Source organism: Daucus carota, chromosome 2 (genome assembly GCF_001625215.2).
Source record: "Daucus carota subsp. sativus chromosome 2, DH1 v3.0, whole genome shotgun sequence".
Classification (NCBI taxonomy): domain Eukaryota; kingdom Viridiplantae; phylum Streptophyta; class Magnoliopsida; order Apiales; family Apiaceae; genus Daucus; species Daucus carota.
Window position 1 is genome coordinate 30,032,631 of NC_030382.2, and position 17,031 is coordinate 30,049,661.

Here is a 17,031-nt window from a genome sequence, read left to right on the forward strand (position 1 = left end):
ATTGTGGAATATTCTTTATTACTGTTATTTTTTATTGATAAATTTTGTCGATGTTGTTTATTATCTAAGGTTAACTATTACATATGCTGGTGTAATATCTTTTTTCATAGATATTATCAATTGAAAGTTAAAGTGACAAATGTTGAAATATCAGAAAATTAACAAGTGTTGAAATATCAGAAAATTGGTGGTACATGAGATGTTTGGATCACGTCGAAAAAGTCACAAAATTGGAGGGTAATTTCAGGTGCCATGAGTGTAAGAAAAACTATCCACACTAGTAATTGTTGCCCGCTACGCATGGGCATGATAAAGATTTTTTTGAAAATTTTAAATAGAGAGAAACAAAATTATGTCCTGCTAAACCTTTTCATATTGCTATTATTGTTTTGAGACACCTTATTTGTTTAAATGTTAAAAACTAATTATTTTGATTTATAAACAGAGAGGAAAACAGTACTCTTTTAGAAGTGAGCTCCTCGTAAATTAAAAAAACTTGTGGATGATGGCCCCATACGTACGGGTATAATTAATTTTTCTCTAAATTAAAGATGTAATAAATACTCATAAATAATTTTTGTGTGTAATATATATATGTTACTGTGTTTAGTTTTTTCTAAATAATTAATCTCCCATCTCTATTTATTTACAAATTTTTTGGTACACAACTAAAAATGTACATGTGATATAATTTCATAATTTATTTCCAACCGCTACGAATGGTTTTTAGATTTTTTTGTAAAATGTAGAAAATATTTATCTTAATTCAAAAGTTATCAATTATCAGAAAAAGACAAATTTTATTTATAATCTAGAAAACAAATGTTTGATATTTTTCACAATAATAAAATAATAGAATTTAAATGAAATTTTATAATTAATCTAAGAATACATGAAAAAAAAATATTTATTGTAGAATTATAAAAGTAATATTAATAGAAATGTCTATAACAAAGTTGAAAATTGAAGATAATAATTTGTTTTTTTTTTGACAAACAAATGATTTTATTAACAGAAATCACTCATCGGAACCCAGCCGGGACAAACCCCGAACTGTCAACTACAATCTGATTGTGAAACAAAGAACGAGCTAAACAAATAGTCGTTTTGTTTTCAGATCCCTTAACACATAGCATTTAAATTCTTTGATCTAAAAACTAATACAATGACATATCGAGCAATCCAACCCACATCACCTATGAAACTGGTAGCATCACAATTGACCTTCACATAAGCATCATCTGTAACCCAACATTCAGAACTATCAGTTATATTGACTGATATTGGAGCAACAAAGACTCCCAAAATATGAACAAATTTTTGTTGTAAAAGGTGAGTTTTTGCGATATCCACCGTCATCCCAGAATCGATGCGAGTCTTACAGATCACCCACAATATCGTATGAACCCTTTTTAGAGAAACCTCCGACAACGACACGAAAACACACACTAACACAAAACATGACATACTAACATCCCAAAATATGGGTACGACCTTGATAACAAGGTACTCAACAAGATCTCACGTATCTTGGTTTATTGAAAAACTGAAATACGGAATAGAGGATGGGAGAGCGAAAATGGCTTAATCGATGAAGGGATGAAGATTTAGAAGATGGAGAAGTGGTGGCTAGATACTTAAATACGGGAGTCGACTCTCAAAACAGGGGAGGCAGAGAGAAAGCCTAGCTTCACCGTCTGATTTATCTTTTATTCAAGATAATAATTTGTTTTAAATCTTGTAACAATCACATTCCTCTCTACAGAAGCAAACTCTCATATGCAAACATATGCATATGCTTAGTACATGTTCTACGAATGAAGAGAAGTATCCACATCGATCTAGTTGCCATGATCATTGACATCAACTAATGGAGTCATTTTAGAAAGCCATGACTTATCATTCAAGAATGAGTCTTCTTGATCACATTATCTGCCACAACATGATTATAATCCGGCCAAAGGGAGAGACATGTTTTAATTTGGCACGTCGGGATTCCCTGAGCTGCCATGTTTGCTGAAGAAGGGAGTAGCACCTCAGACTCGAAAAACAGATTAAACAGTTTCTGCAGGGGAGTGTTGTAATTTGGAGGACTTGTGCAACGATCGGACTCTGGAAAAAATCTGAAAGAGTATTGTTTTAGAAGTACTCACTCAGGTGAAGTACTCTTTTAGAAGTGAGCTCACTCAGGTGTAATTGTCAAAATCTTTCTTGTAACAAAGCTATGGACGACGAACGGATCACTGCCTGATCACTCCTTTCCCTTCCCATTTTTCTCTTTTGGTTTAAGTGTATTTGAGGGGAGAATTGAGGAGATGTGTGTGGTAATAGTCTAGTGAAGCAGCTGGTGTTGTGTTGGGAGTTTAGCCTACATGCAACTGTATATACACCGAGCCATACTATCCATCACTAAATTGAAAAGATTGAAGTTTCAGTATTAAACAAAATACTGACTAAAATTAAGTTTCAAATGAGAAGGACACTATCAAAATACTGACTAAAAACCTACAGCTTTAGAATGGAGTTGTGCATCAGCTTCATACTATCCATCATTAAATTGAAAAAATTAAAGTCTTCACAAATTGCTTTTGCTTCCCAAAGACGAAGATTGTTGTAGACTTGCAGTTCTTTGTCTTCCCAAATTCTTTTAAGGAAGGACGGTCATAATAATCCTCAAAAAGGGAAACAAAATCAGACTACACACCCGATTCCAGTCCCTATAGTAATCTTCATCCTGATTTCCCGGCTCAAAGCCACTGCTCCAAATTGCCATTGTCAACATACTTCACCTGAGTGAGCAGTTTTTTTTCAATGTCAATTTAGGAAACTTTAGAGGTCATTTCACCATTACCTAAAGATATATAATAAATGTTAGAACTGAAACTTAAGCACCTTCAGCACAGTAACCAATCAAACCTACAAAGTTCTTACGCAGGAAAATGAGAAGCAAGCCGTTTTAGAATATGTGTAATACTACACATAAACTTATACATGGAAATTGAAATTCTAACCTCTATATCGATATATTTATATCATTATTTAAAGCTACTTCTCTCGTCTCAGACAGAAAATTATTCCATGATTGGTCCAAGAATAGCCAGATAGAAAACAAATACCGAAGAAACAAGTTCTTTAGATTGAAGCACACTGCTGTCTTCTCTCATTTTGTTCCAATAACAACTCTCCTTCTGCCTCTCCCTCAGTCTAAAAACACAACCATACAAAAGATCTATCAAAATTCAAACTTTATAAACCAAGAACAACATTCAAATATATATATTTTACACACATATAGAGACAAAAACTTAGCATAATTGTGTTTTAGTTTTACAACTGAAACTATTGCTAATTTGTACTTTAAGTGTGCTACATATCATGCTCAAAAGGTCATATTGCTCTGTAAAATATTATTTAATATTTTACCTATATCATCAGACCCATACCATAAGCTTGCATGTTTATGTTGTAGCAGTTTCCCAACGGCTTAGCAATCTGATAGAATATATTTTTATATATATTCTATATGATTTTATTCTCATATTTAATTATATTTTGCACTGATTTGGATATTTATTTAATAGATTTTATTGTTTTATTGTAGGAAATAAAGAATTCCAAGTTGAGAAGGATTTGGAGATAAATTAGCTATTTTGGAGCCAAATTTTGTTAAAATTCGGATTTATTGGGTTCTACCCAATTTCTACACTGATTGGGCCATAACTTGAGTTCCGGATGTCAGATTTGGACGATCTTACAGCCCACGCGAAGCACTTGATATTTCCTTTAATTCAGAAGTGGTCCAAGATGCAAAGTCCAACTAGGAAAGTCCGAAAACTGGACAGAACAGAAAGCTGCGAATTTTGAGACTAAATCCTACTTGGTTTTGGAGTTTTATTTATATATTAGTTTTAAATATTAAAAGAGATATATTTTAGAGATAGGATTAGTTTTTATCAGGGTACAATATTAGATTAGAATTAGGGTTAGTAGGGAGGCCTATGAAGAAACTATGACTTTTGTGTACGTGACAACAATGAAGGTTCAAGGTTTTCTTCTATAGTTTTCTTTTCTTTTCTTGTTAGTTTAATTATGTCTCTTTACCATACTAGTTGTTTTGCTTGTTTAATTAGTACTGAGTAGTGTGTTCTAGGGCTTAAGGGGAAGCCATGTTTGCACTATGATATTGGCATGATTTTACAGTGATTTGTTTGATTGGTTAATTCTAATTGATATGTTTTAATATTGATTTGTGTAATCGGCCGATATCATGAATTGATTCTATGCGAATAGGAGTATAATCGAGAGATATACTACTAGAGGCACACATACAATTAGCAGAATTGAATTTGAGTGCGAGAGCATCATTGGATTTCTGAAAGTGTTAATACTTGAGAGAGATTAACCTTGCTTTAATTACCTGATTAATCGAATTACTAAAAGTGATTATACGTGTAATCATGTTTCGAGAGTGTTGATACTTGAGAGAGATTAACATACTCTTGTTATTTGACCACTTTAATTGCTTTAGCTTAGAGCCAGTCATTGTGTAAGCATGGTGGACCTGATTGCCCTGGATTTTTAATATATTATTTTCTTGTCTTTTTAGCTAGTGTTATTTAGTTGTAGTAGTTAGTTAAAAATATTTCTTTCAATCATCGTTTGATTTGGAAACAATTGAATGTGACTAAATAGAATTGATAACATCTGTCTCCTTGAGGATACGACCCGCATTTGCCAGTCTACACTACAATAGACACCGTGCGCTTGCGGTTAGTTATTATTTAACACATCACAATCCCATCTGATAAACATAATATTAGATTGTCTTCTATCCATTAGCTCTGTATTACAACTTTAGTATGTAATATACCTTTAGAGACATTGCTTGATAGACGGCCTATAGACGAAACAGTATTAGTTGAACTATTGTTGGAATGCAGATCAGAAATGCATAAGTTAAAGCAGAAGAGGTTGAGATCAGGGGAAAGAGTATTTACGTAATTTATGGGATAATGGAAATTGCTCCAATATTGAAGAAAACATTTAACCTCTGAACTTGTTGCTATCCTGAAATTGATGTTTAGAGTGCCTTCAGGTGAAATATTTGACAAACAACTTGACTAACAATAATAGTTAGTTTACAGTAGCATGCAAACTGAGTATATGTGATTAAGAAGGTGAAGGATGGAGCTTTATACTGTGATTTGATGAATAATTGTGAGGAAATTTAGGACTGAGAAAAGATTGGTGATTCTTTTGGAACACCGTATCTAACACCAAACAATCACATATAAGTATTAAAATAGGTGCTTATAACATTATTGGAATGTAGACAAATAACATATTGTTTGAAACAATTTAATAAATTGTTAACTAACCACCTAATCGACCATCATTAGACTGGGGGGAGATATTGAAAACAGGACCTGAAACATAAAAGGGATTAAAATCCAAAGATGACTAACATTAAAACAAAGATGATTGAACTTTAGTAAAAAAATCAGAAATAATATTAAGTGGACAATAAATGAATCAAGTAAGAAGATGAAGGTCTTAGCATAATACTGTAATTCGATGAAGCATCTATCGGGCGTATAAGACTGAGAAAGGAGTTGTGTTTCGTTCCAAAAAGGCCACCTAACAAAAAACCATCACAATTTTGCTTCAGAATACAGCCTAATAGTTAACTCTATTTTTGCAATTTTGATATGACTAAACTTACACATCAATTGAAATCTGGAATTTATACCGTTTGCTCTTAAACTTTGATTGGTCAAATCTGACATTGGAGGTCGATCAGTTGGAGATGCTTGTGCATTCATGTCGAAAACAGTACCTTAAAAACAAATAATCTAATGTCAATAACATATGCAGCAGAAGGGTTCAACAGTTCCTATGGACAAATTTCAGAGGGCAAACACATCAGAGACATTAGATCCATGCTTATTAAGTCGACAAGTCGAGCCTCGGCGCCCGGACACCTTGGAATCGACTAGTCGACAAGTCGCCCGACTAGTCGAAATAAGTCGACAAGTCGTGATATACATAAATAAATAAATATATATATATATATATATATATATATATATATATATATATATATATATATAGCAAAGATTATATAATATAGATAAAAACACATCATTCAATATTTCAAATAGGAAAGAGACAATAAGTTTAAATACCAAAAGTTAAGCATCCCTAAGCAAATAAAAACATAATAGATGAGTGAAATAAACTAATCAAGCATGAAATCTTCATTTCCCTCTTGAGCATTCTTCAAGGATGGATCGGGAGGAACACCATAGTCATCTCCACCTCCATATCATCAATAGGAGTATGGTCTTCATCTTCCCCCCATCCATTATCATCATCATCATGTAGTGTTGAACTAGTGCCACGTCGAGTGTAGGTACGCATATCACTAGTTGAACCACCTTTAGCTTTTCTTGGTAAAGTGCGTCCCTCAAGTCCTTGTGAGGCACCCGAAGCTATATCCACCGCACTCCAAAACCTATCCTCAATATCATTCATCCAATCATTAGTCCACTCCAAGCCTTCAAATATTAGTGAATTATATTTTTCTCCAAGTTCACGCATCTTTTTGAATCGGGAATCAATCTTCCGGTTGTATTGAACATACACCAAATCATTTAAACGTTGATGTTCCAACCTATTCCTCTTCTTTGTATGTATCTAAATTAATCAAAATATAAAAATTAATTAGATGACAACAACAATAATAACAATAATAATAATAATAAAAGTGTAGGCACGTACGAATTCAAATGTACTCCAATCTCGTTCACAACCGGAAGATGAACAACATAAACCAACAATACGCTTTGCAAATGATTGAAGCTCAATTGTACGACCACCATAAGCATCCCACCAATCAACTAATATAAAAATTAAAATAATACTAATAAGTATAAGAATATATAAATAGATAATACGGAAGTAAGACTAACACAAGTGAGCTTACGAGGACTTTTTTCCTTTCGGTGCTCAATTGCCATCTCTCTAGTGAATCCTCCTCTTGTATTTTTGTAGTCATCCGCGGAGTTACTTATAAGGTTCCTTGTAGTCCGATCCTTAACCATCTTCCCAAGTACATCATTAAAGTCTTCTCTTATCCGGGAGGCACATGAAGGATTCCTTTCAACTATGTCAAAGTACTTCCCGGGATTAAGAAACAAGGCCGCCCCATACAAAGGTCCCCCATTTGTTTACAGGGCAGGTGCGACAGAGCCAAAACTGAGCAAAACAGGGGAGGTGGTGAAAAACAGAGCATATAGTTACTGTTCAGGCCAACTTGTAAAATTTTTTGTTCATTCTGGCTGCAAATTTGGGTTAACTAACAATTGGACATCAATGGGGCAAGGTTGCTGATCAAGTGTAAAAGCTCAGAACATTAAAAAAAGCCATATTTTTTTTAAATTAAATATTAGTTAAAAATAATTAAACGTTTTTAATTAATCTGGACTTATCAAATAAATAAAATTTAAGTAAACTAAAACTAGAATGTAATTTTTAAAAATAAAAATTGAAACAAAATATTAATCAAAATTAATTAATATTAAATAAAAATAATTATTAAAACGTTTTTGATCTAATAAAACTTGATAAAAATTAAAATAGTTTTTCAGAAAAAAGGGTAAAAGAATAAATATTAAAACGGTTTAAATAAATGTTTTTACATAAAATTAGAATTTAAAATTAATTTTGAAAAGTAAAATATAAAAAAAAATCAAAAACAATTAAAACTGACAAACAGTACACATCCACAGTCCGGTCCACACAGACCAGACGTGTACACGCGTCCCAGAATATATACACACGCCACCGTGTGTATATACACACGAGCGGGGTGATTGAAAACTAAAAAAAAAAAGAGAGAGAAAAAGAGAGGAGAAGAGAGACAGAGAGAGGAGAGGAGAAGAGAGAAAGAGGAGAAGGGAGAGAGAGAGAGGAGAGAAGCTGATGAGCTGATGAAGGAGATGAAGGGGAGTCGCTGCCAGATGTTTCCAGATGTTTGCAGCAGCGGATGTTAGATTTACGGTAAGTGTAGGTTAAAATTGTAATCGGGTCGGGTTTAACCTAGTTTGGACCGGGTCGGGTCGGATCTGACCCACGGGTCGACTTTTCTTTCAAGTCGTTAAACGACTTAAATCATCCATCGACTGGGGGACTAGTCGACGATTAGTCGTCGACTCAATAACAATGATTAGATCAAACACATCATTAGGACTTTAACAAATATAGATTCATCACTATCTAATAGGTCCATTACCGACAAAAAAAAGAAGCAAAAACAACTTAATATCATGTATTACATGAGTTTGATATATAATTTGACAGAGTCCTGCAGAAAGAAACTAATATCATCACAAAAAATACCTAGTAATTGACAAATTTATCAACTTTTCCTCCTGGACCTTTCATCAAATACTTTCCACGCAAAGTCCATACCAGTAACAACATGGCCATACACTTGGCTAAGATCATCAATCTGCATCTTTCTTTTCATCTACATTAGATATATCGCATCATAAGTTAATTTCAAACTATAAATACTGAAAGAAACTTGCATATACATCCCAAAATTAAGCCATTAATTTAAATACAAAATATACTTACAAAGTGTGAAAATTATTAGCCTTTTCTTTCAGACATTTCATCAAACAATTTCACAGCAAAAGTAACTGCAAAAAAAAAAAACAAATTGGTCTGGCATGAGAGTCGGACGAAAACATGAAGAAACGGCAAGAGAGAGAGAGAGAGACAGCCGGAGAGAAGGGGAGAGAGAGAGAGATTCAAAGAGAGAGGGAGAGAGAGAGAGAGAAAGATTCAGGAAATGAGAGAGGGGGGACTTACAGGGAGAACGGAAAATACTCGGAGTCGGAGGTTAGAGAGCTTTAATGTGAATGAATGTGTTTGAATCTAATCACACCATACAAATTTGAATTTTGAAATTGAAATCAGAACAAAGCATATTGCAAGGCAGACAAAAATTGGTCAGACATAAGCACGTGATCACATATATCTAAACATACAGTCACCCCATAGCCGAGAACAGAAAGTTGGCAGCAGTTCAAAAATTCCTCAGTCAATACTAAACACATTAAGTGAAAGTAGGATGGCATTTTTTGTAAATATATATATATATATATATATATATATATATATATATATGAAGATTTGGAGTAGAGGGTGTAAAAAGGCATTGAAAAGGGATTCATGATTTATGATTTAAGGGATGCATCGAAAAAGTGTGGAAGTAAATCTAAATTTACATATGTTCATATCATATTTTTTAATAATTTACATAGTTGAATTACCTTTTTTACATTTATGCAAATTAGATACAAATATGTTACTAGCAGAAGACGAGACTGAGCCCTTCAATTTTGTTTTGCTCAATCGTGTAACTTAAAGGATAATTGGGAAGTCTGCTGCAAAGTTCATATCAGACAATCTCAGTGTATGAAATTTTTTTAACTCTACGTTTATAATCATTTTCCGATAATATGAATCTCAATTTACATGTTTTTGCATATGAAGCACAGACTAGTTTAGTTGAATAATTCTTCACTAAAAACAAAGATGTTGTTGGTAAATTTGTGATTTTAAAGATTCAGATCATGCATGATAACATTTTGCTCAACAACACAATCTTCTTTGTCACGTATACTTTTGATTCTGTTGACAATACTCCAACGAGTTTTGATACCCCAATACTGTATTACCATTTTCATCGTAGGCGATATAATTAGTCCAATATTTTATTTTATTTTCAACCTATTTAATTTTGATACTCACCCAACCTTAAAAAACCCTAACAAACAGAATAATGTGGTTGAGATCGAACAGAGTGTTTGAGATCAATGCGACGTCATTAAATTTTTTTTAAGTTGGATGACCCAACTGAAAGTTAATATTAAGTTGAGTAACCTAAATATCCATTAACCCCTTTGATAAATAAATTGTGAATTCAGTATATTTTTTAATTTAAAATAAAATTTCAAAATTAATCTATACTATCCCATCGTCGCAGTGAAGCACGGACACATGAACCAGTTACTTGTAAAAATCTGAAAAGCCCGTTATTCCGAGAAGAAATAAGGAGCAGTGATAGTAATGGCGGTGAGTTTGTCTTACAGCGTCTTAAGCACCTCCCTCCATCACTTATCCACCCGACCTTCGTATCTCAAACCCACCACCCCTCGCTACATCCGCACCCTCGTCACTTGCGACTTGAATTTCAACATCACTTTCGCCCCTCCCAAGCCCAAACCCAAGCCCATACCCACTCAACAACCCGACGATTCTTCTTCCTCCTCTTCCTCTTCTTCTTCTCCCGAGGATTTCGCCCAGCAACTGTATATCCCTTGGATTGTGCGCGACGAGAATGGTAATCTCACGCTCCAATCCACTCCTCCCGCGCGTCTACTCCACGCCATTTCTGATGCTAAGACTGGCTCTCCTGTTTCCACCAAGACTAAGAAGAAGAAGAATGAAAAGAAGAAAGAGGTGAACAAGACGCCAGAGCCCAAGTACTCCAAAGCTGCTCGCAGGTTCTTCAATGACAATTTTCGCGATCCCCCTCAACGCCTCAGCAAGGTCCTCGCGGCTGCTGGAGGTACCATCTTTGCTTTTAGTCTTTGAGTTAAGTATCAAATTAGTAGGGGTGGGGTGTTGGTAGATTTTGTTAGAAAGCAAACAAACAGGGTGGCGCACAAGTTTGCCAAAATTCCTTGTGCGCTAAATTGCTTCTTGGATTTCTCGTCTCCTCCATCGTTTTTGTTGGAGACAATATTGTTGGATTTCGGGTCCTCAAATTGGCCACTTTTCACACAAAATTACTTCTTTTCGGTGTTAAATTTAAGATTTTGTTAGTTTATGACAGACTTGAAAGGGGCCGCTTTGAGATCCCGAATTTATGAGTGGTAAATTTGAAATTTTGCTCTAATTATATAATGGTCAATTTGATACTTAACCCTTTATTCTTTTATCTTTTTTCAATCAATCAATTATCTTGCTCAATTATTAACATAAGGAAGATTTTACTAGTTGCATCAAGACGTACCAGTGAACAGCTAGTCTTTCAAGGTAAAGTCACGCTCAATGGTTCCGTTTGCAATGCTCCTCAGGTTAGTTAACCAGCTCCATGCCCAAATCTTTTTCTTTTTTTTGTATATACCATTACTGTGCGTCTTTATTTGTTATTCAAATTGATTTTCTGCTCTATTTTCGTCAGACTAAAGTTGATCCTGCTAGGGATGTCATCTATGTTAACGGAAATCGTCTTCCCAAAAAACTTCCGCCTAAGGTCTATCTTGCTCTCAACAAGCCAAAAGGGTTTGTCATCTTAACTTGCGTGTTCAATGTGTTGCTTCAAATTATCTACTTGCTTTACAATTCTTATTTATCATTCACTTTTCAGCTACATATGCTCGTCGGGGGAGAAAGAGACCAAATCAGTTCTGTCGCTGTTTGATGACTATTTAAAAACCTGGGTATGTTTATACATCTATCTTTTAATGACTCTTCCTAGGTGTTTATGGCTACTGTTTTGTCTAACCCTGCTACTCAATCTTACTGCTGCTCATCCAGGACAAAAGAAATGCTGGACAACCAAAACCACGTCTTTTCACTGTCGGCCGCCTTGATGTTGCTACAAGTGGTCTCATAATTGTAACTAATGATGGCAAGTACAGGCAAAATTCAAGATATTATGAGCTGAGATTTCATGAATGATAACTTGCATTAATTGTCAACAGCCGATTACTTTTGCAGGCGAGTTTGCTCAACAAATTTCACATCCCTCCTCTAGTTTATCCAAGGAGTAAGTTTCCTTATTTGTGTGGTCTTGCCTATTCTTTTACTTGTACTACATTTCTCAGGAATTTGTGAGAAATCTTTAATTAAGATTGTGCTATATGTTGTATCAAATCATTTTTATTCAGATTGATTGATATATAGGTGAGACTTCAATGGCATGATGTTCAATCTTATTGTGCTGATATGATTTGGCATTTGTGGTTGTAGATACATTGCCACCATAGATGGCACCGTCAATAAGCGGCATTTGGTAGCTATTAGTGAGGGGACAATTATAGATGGTGTACATTGCACCCCGGATGCTGTAGAGCTACTGCCACAACAGCCGGACATATCTAGAGTTCGAATTCGTATTGTGGTAAATTAATTACATTTGGTTTTCATATATACATAGTGCTCCATTTGTCAATATATGTTTGTGTTGATAAGATGAATGAAAATGTGACCAGTATGCGTGCACACATACACAAATACACGCGGTGCGCGCACACATATATATGTGTGTGGATGTGGGTGTTTCAAACTCCTAGTCGCTTACCGTGAAGAGCATGAGCTCTTGCTATAAGGAAATCAGAACTTCATTACTGGAATACTGTCATGATGTCGTGGTGACATAATACTCCCTTTGTCCCTCAGTTAGTTTACGTAGGGGGATGGGGGCTTAGCACACATGTTAAGGCTCCTCTGAACTATGTTACCCGGACTCTTCATTTTGTCTCGTGGACCCGTGTCGGACACTCTCGGACATGGGTATGGACACTCCGACACTTATTTTAAGCCAAAAACATGTAAAATTTTCAAATTATTGCCGAGTCCGACATTCCGACATGTATCCATGTTGGACACTTTTAGCGGAGTCCGGGTAACATAGCTAAAATGTAATTTCATAAATTATTTTAAATTTTTTTTTCTTCTAAATAAAAATTTAATGTTTAAATATTTATACAAAAAAATTTAAAAATAAGTTATGAAACTATATTTTATATGCACCTTAAAATGTGTGCCAAGCAATGTAAAAAAACTGAAAGAAATGAGAGGGTTTACGCTTGCAACATTTAGTGAATATCATCATATTATTATCTCAAAATAGTTAGCTAGGAAATCATGTTAAGATAATTTGAATGTAGGTTTTTGGTTATCACAAATAAGATTAAAGCTTCCATGAAGTTCAAAATGCTGGAAGTTAAATACATATCAAACCCATAATCTGGAAAATTCTCGTGCTTGTACATTAGTAATAGTACTCTGTTGCCTTGATATAAGTAACTGCATATTGGAATTTTGTATTCTTTTTTGTAGTGAAATAGTAAGTATGAGAAAAACTGAGATGAGTTGTAAAACCCCGCTCCCACATCGAAATATGTTGGGGTATTGGTTCAGTTTGTAAGGTGAAGTAAAAATACCAATTGTACCAACGAATCGTGGCAGCATAAAAAATTAAGCCATATGATGACAAATCACAAGTGTCGCTCCTCTTATGTTAATCTTATCCTTGTGTTGCATTGAAACCTCATGTTGTAAAGCAGGATATGACACTTTCACACAATCGTGGCACCAAGTTGCTAAAAGTGCATAATTCCTATAATGTATAGGATCCTCCAGTTTCCTAAATGTTTTATCTGAGTTGCAAAGAACTGGGTTCAATCGATTAGTTGTCCTGAAACAGCTATATGAAGTTACTGTTAATTCCTTTTTGAAAAATGCTTACACTTTAAGTATTAGTCTACCGTTGTATAGTTGTCACAGATTCACTTGGATTCTCATATCACATTACGGAGACAAACATTTATATCCTCGATTCAATTAGACAAATAATCATCTCCGTGTTTGTGCATTTGCATAATAATTTGTAAGTGAAGAATAAGAATATCTATGTACTGATTTGATCTTATAATTCTGCAGGTTCACGAGGGACGAAATCATGAAGTTAGAGAACTTGTAAAAAATGCAGGACTTAATGTTAGTTTCTGTTTCTTACAAAAGTATTACTTTACATCCAAAGATTTGCCTTACATGACTAGTATCTATACAGTTGGAGTTTAAAGTTTTTAAACAGAATCAAATGGTCGACTGGCCTATCATTCACTCTTCTAGGATGACACATACTCGCTTTATGTACAACCTAGGCACCTCAGAAATAGAGAAAGTAGAACCTTCTAGCGGTCAATTTGGGTGGAATCTGATTTGAGAAATTTGCTTATCCTTGTTAATATTTGGGCATTTTAGTCTAATATCACAAAAAGGCATCTATTGCAAACTGTAGAGGATCTTGATGTCGAAGAAAAAGAAAAGTTGTATAAAGCCAATATTGTAATATGCATCTATCAAATATTGGTGGACAGCAGATATGTACTTGTTTAATATAAATCGTGTGATATTTTTTAAAGGCTCATTGCACTTTCCAATTTTATGAACTTAATCAAACAAAATAAACTTAGTATAGCTATTTATACTGAACCGAAAGGCATTTTTTTAAAAATTCAAATAAGGAAAGCAGCAGTAAAATCGATCAGTCAGGAAGGCCGGTTGCCATGAATGTTTTGACCTGACCTATTCAAGATGGGTTAGAATAATAATCCCTGTGGTCAATTCTGATTGGAAGTGAAGTGGTACTTGTAATTTAAATTATTGATTTCTTGTTAGTTTAGGTTACAATGTAGACTTTGCAAATTTTCATATTCCTTGCACTTTAGGATGAAGGTCTTTACTGTTACTTTTGCTAAGCAAGGTATGTAATATAAGAAACATAGTGACGATTTACCATAATCTGCATTGTAGTTTTATATTCTGAATTCAACCCACTCTATTGGCATATTTATCTGTGAAGTAATAACTTAGATTGCACTTGTTTTTTCATAATTATTGAATCCACTCTCTACATCTCACAGATTTATGCATTAAAGCGTGTACGAATTGGAGCTTTTAGGCTTCCACCTGATCTTATGTAAGTCCTATCTTCATATATGTTTGTTTTCGGTTTATTACAGTTCAAATTGTACAATAACTATTTACAAGGGACAAGGCAACAAAAGCAATGCTCCATAATCTACATACACCCTCATTCCTGAATTTGACAAAATAAAGACAATATACATAATACATTTATATAAATCATGTTGGCGAGTCAAAAATGCCTGCACGTGTCCTTGTCCTTTTCCAATTCTAATATTTGGTTGTTTCTGTACTATAAATATACTGGTGTGTGCTTAACTAATAAGTAGAAACCATATTCATATATCTGCATAGTGTCAGGAACTCTAGGTTACTGACTTGAAAATTTAAATTAACAACGTTTTTGTGATTTTCTATATGTTAATAGTGAGAATTAGTGCAGAGACAGTAGAAAAACCGAGAAATATAGGAGATTAGAGATCAAAACATAGAGATTTGGACCAGACATGCAGAGAGAACAAAAGATTATCAGATCAGTGTTATTAAAAGTGCGCATATGCGAGATGCGATGTGATGCGCACCTGAAGCGCATTGCTTCAGAGATGCGATGTGCCTTGAATGATGTGCTCATTTTTATGCTCCTTGAGCCCTATTATAAAGATGGGTCATTGCTAAAGGAAATGAGTAAAAAAAAAAAAAAAAACTCCACGGACCTTGTAGCAACCGACATTGATAGATACAAACCGGATATACATATAAGAACAAGAGTGTACATTCATATATTAAATCCCGGTTTCCCAAGTCCAAGTGTCTAACTCGAGTTTTATTTATGGCTTTTTAAATGTGGGATTTACCTCTATCGAGAGAGCTTATTTCTGTTCGAGGGCTTATTGCACTTTTGCGGTCATACTAAAGTTATTTAAGCCTTTTATTCTCTAAATTGTTAGAGTAGGGGCATGGTTGCTTACATTTTACACCCTCCGGACCCCACTCCAAGCAGGATATACAGGATTTGTTTGGATTGGTTTGGTTATTTTCCATATAGGAAGCACTGACCTCATAATTTACATTAATTATATCACATCTAGTCTGACAGCTGAGCTTAGGTAAAGCTTTAGCTAGTGGTGGCTCTTCTTTTTATTCTACAAAGCTGCAGCTTACATCTTATACTAAAATTATTGATTATTTAGTAGTAGAAGTTGCATATGGCTGATGTTGGTCCATACGTGTGTGCCAATATCTCTTAGCCTAAACTTAAATGACATAATTAATGTTGGTGCATAGGAGTGTACCAATGTTTCATAGCTAACTTAAATTATAGAAATTGACTAGAAGATCAAGTGTCCTCAGTTTTGTATGTTGGTTTTCTTTAACTAACATATGTATGTATGTGAATATATTTGTTACAAGTCACTGGCTTGACAGTTGACAGAATTATGATCATAATTCATAAACATACAACATAAACCTCTTCGGTACAATTTTTCTGTATTTAAATGCCGAATTGAATTTGCTGTGTTGTTTTTGCAGTCTTGGGAAGCACATGGAATTGAAGCAAACTCATCTTAAAGCATTGGGTTGGAAGAGTTAGAGACCTAAATAAAAATCATTTTCTGCAGTATGCCACTCCTATTGCTATTAGGTGGAAGCACACTGATAAGATATTATTTAGAGTTTGCTCGTGTCTGCCAACTTTTCCCATATCTCTAAAAGTTCCTGTTTCCTCGCCATAGGCATTGGATGAAGGATTTGTATGACGGGATATATTTTGCTTCCCATTCCTTCCGAGCCACAAAGGAATAACAACGGTGAAGTCTAGGATTGCCACTACAAGGTATGATGGTGAAATCTGCAAAAGCACTATGATCATGTAAGCATAGGTCTTAGATAGGCTGTATTGTTGTAAGTGCAGGGAGTTGTACGAGTGAACATCTGCTACATGGTTATGATCCCGCTGTTCAAACTTGTAATTTTTTAGTTGAACTAGTATCCCAACAAATCGATTCCCTTCATCCCTGGATTTGACTTTTTTTGATCGTTTATATATTTTCAAGTACAAGGGGATGTGATAAAGGAACTTTCATAGACCGACCGATACTAGGAGCACGTTTATATCCAATACAATTTTCAACCAGAAAAATGATATATATATATAGGGTGTTGCCGTGCTGATATATGTATCATTTATATATAGGATATTTCTAAAAATATGGAAAGTTGACAACAATATTTTTGTAAAAACTTTCAAAAAGTTAGGGAGTTACGAAAAAAGTCCTAATATCTATTAGACAGCTA

The 17,031-nt window shown here is 34.3% G+C and overlaps 1 protein-coding gene across 2 annotated transcripts; it reads left to right on the forward strand.

Moving 5' to 3' along the window:
* The first annotated feature begins 10,064 nt into the window (after positions 1–10,064).
* On the forward strand, positions 10,065–16,756 carry LOC108208995 (putative ribosomal large subunit pseudouridine synthase SVR1, chloroplastic). Of its 2 annotated transcripts, XR_001804468.2 has the most exons (11): positions 10,065–10,642; positions 11,074–11,153; positions 11,261–11,361; positions 11,447–11,519; positions 11,617–11,710; positions 11,800–11,848; positions 12,052–12,202; positions 13,747–13,803; positions 14,733–14,788; positions 16,267–16,378; positions 16,470–16,607. XR_001804468.2 is itself a non-coding variant. In XM_017379669.2 (10 exons), exons 1-10 carry the CDS (start codon positions 10,141–10,143, stop codon positions 16,325–16,327), a joined length of 1,224 nt encoding a protein of 407 aa, XP_017235158.1. In that variant the 5' UTR covers positions 10,065–10,140; the 3' UTR covers positions 16,328–16,756. The 2 variants fall into 2 exon arrangements, 1 of the variants encoding a protein (XP_017235158.1); XM_017379669.2 differs by having other exon boundaries at positions 16,267–16,756.
* The last annotated feature ends 275 nt before the right edge of the window (positions 16,757–17,031 follow it).